The sequence below is a fragment of the Acanthopagrus latus genome, chromosome 11, assembly GCF_904848185.1.
Source record: "Acanthopagrus latus isolate v.2019 chromosome 11, fAcaLat1.1, whole genome shotgun sequence".
Lineage (NCBI taxonomy): Eukaryota > Metazoa > Chordata > Actinopteri > Spariformes > Sparidae > Acanthopagrus > Acanthopagrus latus.
Genome location: NC_051049.1, coordinates 417,396 through 423,273, shown reverse-complemented (window position 1 = coordinate 423,273; position 5,878 = coordinate 417,396). Strand labels below are relative to the sequence as shown.

The 5,878-nt window shown below is 45.5% G+C and overlaps 1 protein-coding gene across 1 annotated transcript in view; it reads left to right on the top strand.

The window, feature by feature from the left end:
• Positions 1-5,004, top strand: part of si:ch73-60h1.1 (calcium/calmodulin-dependent protein kinase type IV) — a 16,375-nt gene extending 11,371 nt beyond the window's left edge. Inside the window, exons 6-11 of the mRNA XM_037114707.1 lie at positions 89-179; positions 2,422-2,496; positions 2,701-2,776; positions 3,194-3,320; positions 3,572-3,724; positions 4,065-5,004. Coding sequence (XP_036970602.1) covers positions 89-179; positions 2,422-2,496; positions 2,701-2,776; positions 3,194-3,320; positions 3,572-3,724; positions 4,065-4,577 — 1,035 coding nt within the window. The 3' untranslated portion in view covers positions 4,578-5,004. The remainder of the gene's footprint in view (positions 1-88; positions 180-2,421; positions 2,497-2,700; positions 2,777-3,193; positions 3,321-3,571; positions 3,725-4,064) is intronic.
• The last annotated feature ends 874 nt before the right edge of the window (positions 5,005-5,878 follow it).

The following is a 5,878-nucleotide window of genomic DNA, read 5'->3' as shown; positions in this document are numbered from 1 at the left end:
GCTTTCCCTCCAGGCTGTTCTGTCCAGCACTGATAGCCTGCAGCCTGTAGGGGGCGCTGACACTTCAAACTGTGTGTTTGTCTTCCAGTATCTTCATGAGAATGGCGTCGTGCATCGTGACCTCAAACCGGAGAACCTGCTGTATGCCGACCTGTCGCTGGACGCTCCGCTCAAGATCGGTAACAAACCAACAACACGACACCATCACATCCTAAATGTAAACAAAGGTGTAGCAGCTGAAACCCACACACACACCTTAGTGCCCCGCTGGCTAGCTACGAGCTAACTGTCAGCTGTGGTGTCATGATAGGCGGGGCTATCTGGTCAGAAGTCACATTTGATTGGATGATTGCTTGAGGTCAGCGATGAGTAATAACAAATATCGGGAGAGACAAGGATTTACACCAAAAAACTCAAACGTGATTTTGTATCACATTTTATGAAAAGATTAATAAACAATCAATACATTTCCTGCATGGATGTGTCACTTCCTGTGTGGACGTGTCACTTCCTGTGTGGACGTGTCACTTCCTGCATGGATGTGTCACTTCCTGTGTGGATGTGTCTGTCACTTCCTGTGTGGACGTGTCACTTCCTGGACTGTGTGAACAGTTTCCTCTGCAGATTCTCTCACGTCTGTCTTCAGTGGACTCAGCACAGCTTCACAGATCTGAGACAAAGACTTCGCTCAGGGGAACAAAACACTGTGAACTCTGAGTCTGGAAACATGTTGCAATGGGCCGATAACTCTGATGGGTCACGTAGAACCTTGTTGTTCTTGGAGGTTGAAGGTGAACATTTTCTGCTCTTTAAATCAGAATAAGGTTCTGTTCTTCAGTCTCTGGTCCGGTCACTGTCCGACCAGCTGAAGCATCAGTGTGTGTCAGCATCCAGATGGCCTCAGGCGAACACTTACAGATGGAAGCAGCTCACATTCAGCCTCCGCTCAGCACCACCAACACCTTCCTGTAGTTCAGAGACTCTGCAGAGAAACACATTCTCCTCTACCTCCAGCTTCCACTGCTTCACCCACACTCCTCACTTTAAATAGAAACAGGAAGCAGCAGAACCACAAACAGGTTTTAACTCAGAACCTCAAAGTCAAAGGAAACAAAGAATCAGATGTTTGACATTTGTTTCAGTTCTGATATGTTCTAATGTCCCATGTTGAGTATTAGAGCAGGTAGAACATTAACTTTGATAATTTCTCACTTCATTGTCTGTCTGCATCAGGCCTACAGGAGGATTTGTAGGTATTAAGAGAGACTACACACACAGACCACACCCACCACCACAAGTCACTTTTTCAGAACCTGAGCTGATGGAAGTATCATCAGGGGCTGGAGGAGATGATACGTCACTCTCCACGTCTTCCTGCTATGGCTGCGACTTCTTTATCCAGAATAACTAATGACTATAAACATCCGTGTATCCAGAATAACTAACTACTGTAAACGCTGCAATGGTACTAATCAGCAGGCTAACAGACGGTGTTGGTGTAGAGCCGTGGAGAACATGAGGCATATGTTTGCTTTTTTTGTCTAATTAGTTAATATCTATTTTGCTTTAATTTCTAAGGATTAATCATAACTGATATTTTGTTTCATCTTAATTGAATGTTGAGTGTTGAATTAATGTCTATTCAGTAGATAAGGTCTTATTATGCTTGTATTTTTTTTTTGTATTTTCCTGCTTTCCTTTTGTCCTGCTACCACAAACCGACACTGCCGTAAAGCACAGCTTATTGTAGTAAACTGTAGTAAGCTAGCCATGTGGGCACCTGTTGGCATCTCTGTTTGATAATTTAGGTATCGGAGCAGGACGGGAGCAACAATTTTCTGACTGTAGCTTACCGTCATTTAGACACAAGAATCTCTCACGTCAAGCTAATTGACTTTTCTGTCAATTAGCTTGACGTGACAGACCAGATACCCAGGATTTTGCTTGGAGACCTTTATTTTTGCTCAAAGTGGATTATATTTTGAGAATAAATCGCAGCATTTAGCTTTTTTACATCAGCCTCGTTTCCTTCTTGGATTTTCTTTGGAGTTTATTGCCTTACGACAAGCACGAGTACAGAAACTTGATGTCCTGCGAGACGGCTCCGGTAATATCAGTGACACATAGAGGGGGAGAGAAGAACACTGATGTCGAATGTGCAACACATTATTATGACTGTCCATATATGGGCATATGGCCAAATATGGTGACATTGTTGCATTTGTGGCTGCTGGATGTTCCATATGCAACCACATAAAAACCTCTGGGGCCGTTTTCATCATGAGTAAATTATGTTTGTTTTTTAGGCTCAGAGATCTGGGGCTATAGCCCCGAATGCCCAGGTCTATCAACATGCCTAGTTCTAATGTTCTAATATTCCAATGTTTTAATATTTTAATGTTCTTACGTTCTCTCTTACAGCTGACTTTGGTCTGTCCAAAATCATTGATGACCAGGTGACCATGAAGACCGTCTGTGGTACACCGGGGTACTGCGGTGAGTTCACCTACCGCTCTACTACAACTGTGAGTAGGTGGTGTAGTAGTAGCAGTAGGTGTAGTAGGTGTATTTAACTGTGTAGCTGTGTGCAGTGATGTGTTCACTTCTCTTTGGGATTTTACATAACACAACTGGCTAACAGCTGACAGGCTAAACGCTAACAGCTAACAGCTAACAGCTAACTGGCTCCTCTGTCTGCAGCTCCAGAGATCCTGCGGGGAAATGCCTACGGCCCTGAGGTGGACATGTGGTCGGTCGGCGTCATCCTCTACATCCTGTGAGTCCACACCACACACACACACACACACACACACACACACACACCACACACAGCAGAGGGTTGAGTCACTCCTGTCATTTTTTATGGACGTCCATCTGTGTCATTACTATGTGCTATTAAAGCAATGACATCATGTGAAACCTGCACCCTGTTAATCAGCTTATTGATTAATATGTTCCTGGAGCCTTCAGATGGTTTGTTGTTCTCTGTCTTCAGCAGCAGAATCTTCTTTATAACAGAGATCAACATTTAGAATGTTTAATTCTGTTTTCAGTGTCTGAGTGTTTGTCAAGAGTTGCTGTATTATGAACTGGACTACCTGTGTCTGTAACTGGACTACCTGTGTCTGTAACTGGACTACCTGTGTCTGTAACTGGACTACCTGTGTCTGTAACTGGACTACCTTTGCTGCAGACTCTGCGGGTTCGAGCCCTTCTTCGACCCGAGGGGAGATCAGTACATGTACAGCCGAATCCTTAACTGTGACTACGAGTTTGTATCTCCGTGGTGGGACGAGGTCTCCTTGAATGCCAAGGATCTGGTGAGTTCCTCTGATGGTCCTGCAGACATCCTGACATGCAGAACTTGAAGATAAACTTCATTTGTTTCACTTCATCAATTAATTTGTTGAAATACTTGTAACCTGATTTAAACTTGATAGAAAATACTTTCCATCTGTGATTTGACACTCGTCTGGTACAGATAAGTCGTTAACTGTGAACCGACTCAGTCAGACACGACCTTCCTGCACAGGTGTTATGACTGAAGTCCTGTCCCCGTGTGTCTCTGCAGGTCAGTAAGCTGATTGTCCTCGACCCTCACAAGCGCCTCAGCGTCCGGGAGGCCCTGCAGCACCCCTGGGTGCTGGGCAAAGCTGCCCGCTTCTCCCACATGGACACCACCCAGAGGAAACTGCAAGAGTTCAACGCACGACGCAAACTTAAGGTGAGGACGGCGTCTCAGTGTTGGAGCGTACAGCAGCCCGAGGTCACTATTAAAACACTGATGTGTCATATGTCCACATAATTCAGGTAGTTTATGTCAAACATCTGTGATCAGACTTGACGGGGATTATTTTGAGAAGTAAAAAATGCATAAGTTATGTTTAAAGATAAAAAAAACTTCGACGGAGTGAAAACTGAACCCAAGTAATCAGCTGTGAGAATCTGACTCCCTGTGGAGACTCTGCTTATCTGAGCAGATGTTCTGACGGAGCAAAGGCTCTTTATAAAGAAATGATAAAGTGTGTGTTTGCGATGTCAACAGTGTGTGTGTGTGTCACCAGGCTGCCATGAAGGCTGTCGTGGCCACCAGTCGTATGCACGAGGGCTCACGGCGTCGAACTGACAGCTGTGAGATTCCTGGCTCAGGAGCTTCCAGGCAGAGCAGCATGCAGCAGGACCCGCCCCCTGAGTCAACAAGCCCCCCCCCCTCGGACAAAGAGACCCCCTCACAAAATCAGCAGCTGCCACAGGAAGACGAATCAAAGTCCACCAACCAAAGTGCTCTAAGCCCCTCCCCTCCATGCAGCCCCAAGCCACCTATCTCTGACACCACGCCCACAGCCCCCGCCCCCATCAGACCGCCTCTGCGCATCGAAGGGCTTCGACAAGCATCTGTTGTCCCTAAAACGGTGCCGGTCCAACCCCGACTGCCACAGAAGAGCTGCTCAGTGGTAGAGCCTGCCTCCAGGGTGGAGGCCACACCTACGATGGCCACTCCTCAAAGTCCCAACAGCCTCAGCAACGGCTTCACACCAGGGGCGGAGCCAGCCAGTAAGACCACCCACTGCCAGTGATCACCTGACACACCGAGCGGAGATGCTTCAACACAAAAACCACATCAAGGTTCAGCCTTCATCAACAAACACTCACATCATTATTGGGACCAAATGAGACCAGAACCCAAAGTATCTGTAACACCAGAGCTAACGTTCAACCAACAACATCTTCCAATCTGTAGCTTTGCTGTTACACTAACATGCTAACATGTGAACAGCTATGGACTCACTGAGGGTTGTTTGCTGTCGGGCGCGTTGAGCTGCTGGTTGTGACGGCTGGAGAAGATTCAGAGTCTGAGACCGGAAGTGACGACTGATTCGATCTGCTCTCGTCACTGTGGTGAGAAACAGCTGAGACACAGCCGACGTCCTTATAGCAACACAACAAGTTTCTCGTGACCAACAAACTCTTTGTCTTTTTTTTGAATAAAGGTATTAAGTAAGACTTGTCGAGTACAGCTTCTCCAGGACTGATTATTAGCTAAATGCTAACTCTCTAGCTGCCAGTCAAAGATCCAGTGTCCTCCTGCCTGTAACCATCAATTATACAGTTTATTGATCTGTGTCCACTCAGCACTTTTATACTTTATATACTCCACAACAGATGAAATGGAAGTGTTGAAGCTCTCCGCTGTTCAAAACAGCGACATTTCTGACTGACAGTTAGCCTGCTGGTAGACTCCTCTCTGATTCAGAAGTTTAACTCAAACTAACATGGCGTCTCTTCTTCTCACCGCAGTGACGACGGGTCAGCTGATGTTTGTGACCAAAATGAATTATGAATCAGAGGTATCGATCCATAACTAGATATAGATAATGACCTTTGTAATCAGATGTATGACCCATGACTTTCCACTTGTGGCCGAGTCTGACCCGTCTGATCGAACTGAGATCGAGTTCTTACTGATCAATAAACAGACTGATCACATGATAACACCGTGTGGACAGGAAGTCACACATTCATCCCGGTTTCTACATTTTGGACACAAACTTGTATTTTATCTCAGACAGACTCAGAAGTCTGCCGTCACTTTAGAGGATTCATTCAACATCGTGAACACACGAACATGAGACGGAGAACGTCTCGACAGGAAGTGGCTCAGTGATTCCCCAAATGTTGAAGTGCTCCTTTAAGTTCTGATGAGGACAAACTTCTTCCTCTCGTTCTTTTTCTTCTTCTTCTTTTTCTTCTTCTCTTCTCCTTCATTTTCTTCTTCTTCTCTTTTTCTTCTTCTTCTTCTTCTTCTTCTACTTCTTCTTCTTCTTCTTCTTCTTCTCCTACTTCTTCTTCTTCTTCTTCTCCTGAACAGAAGGTGAAC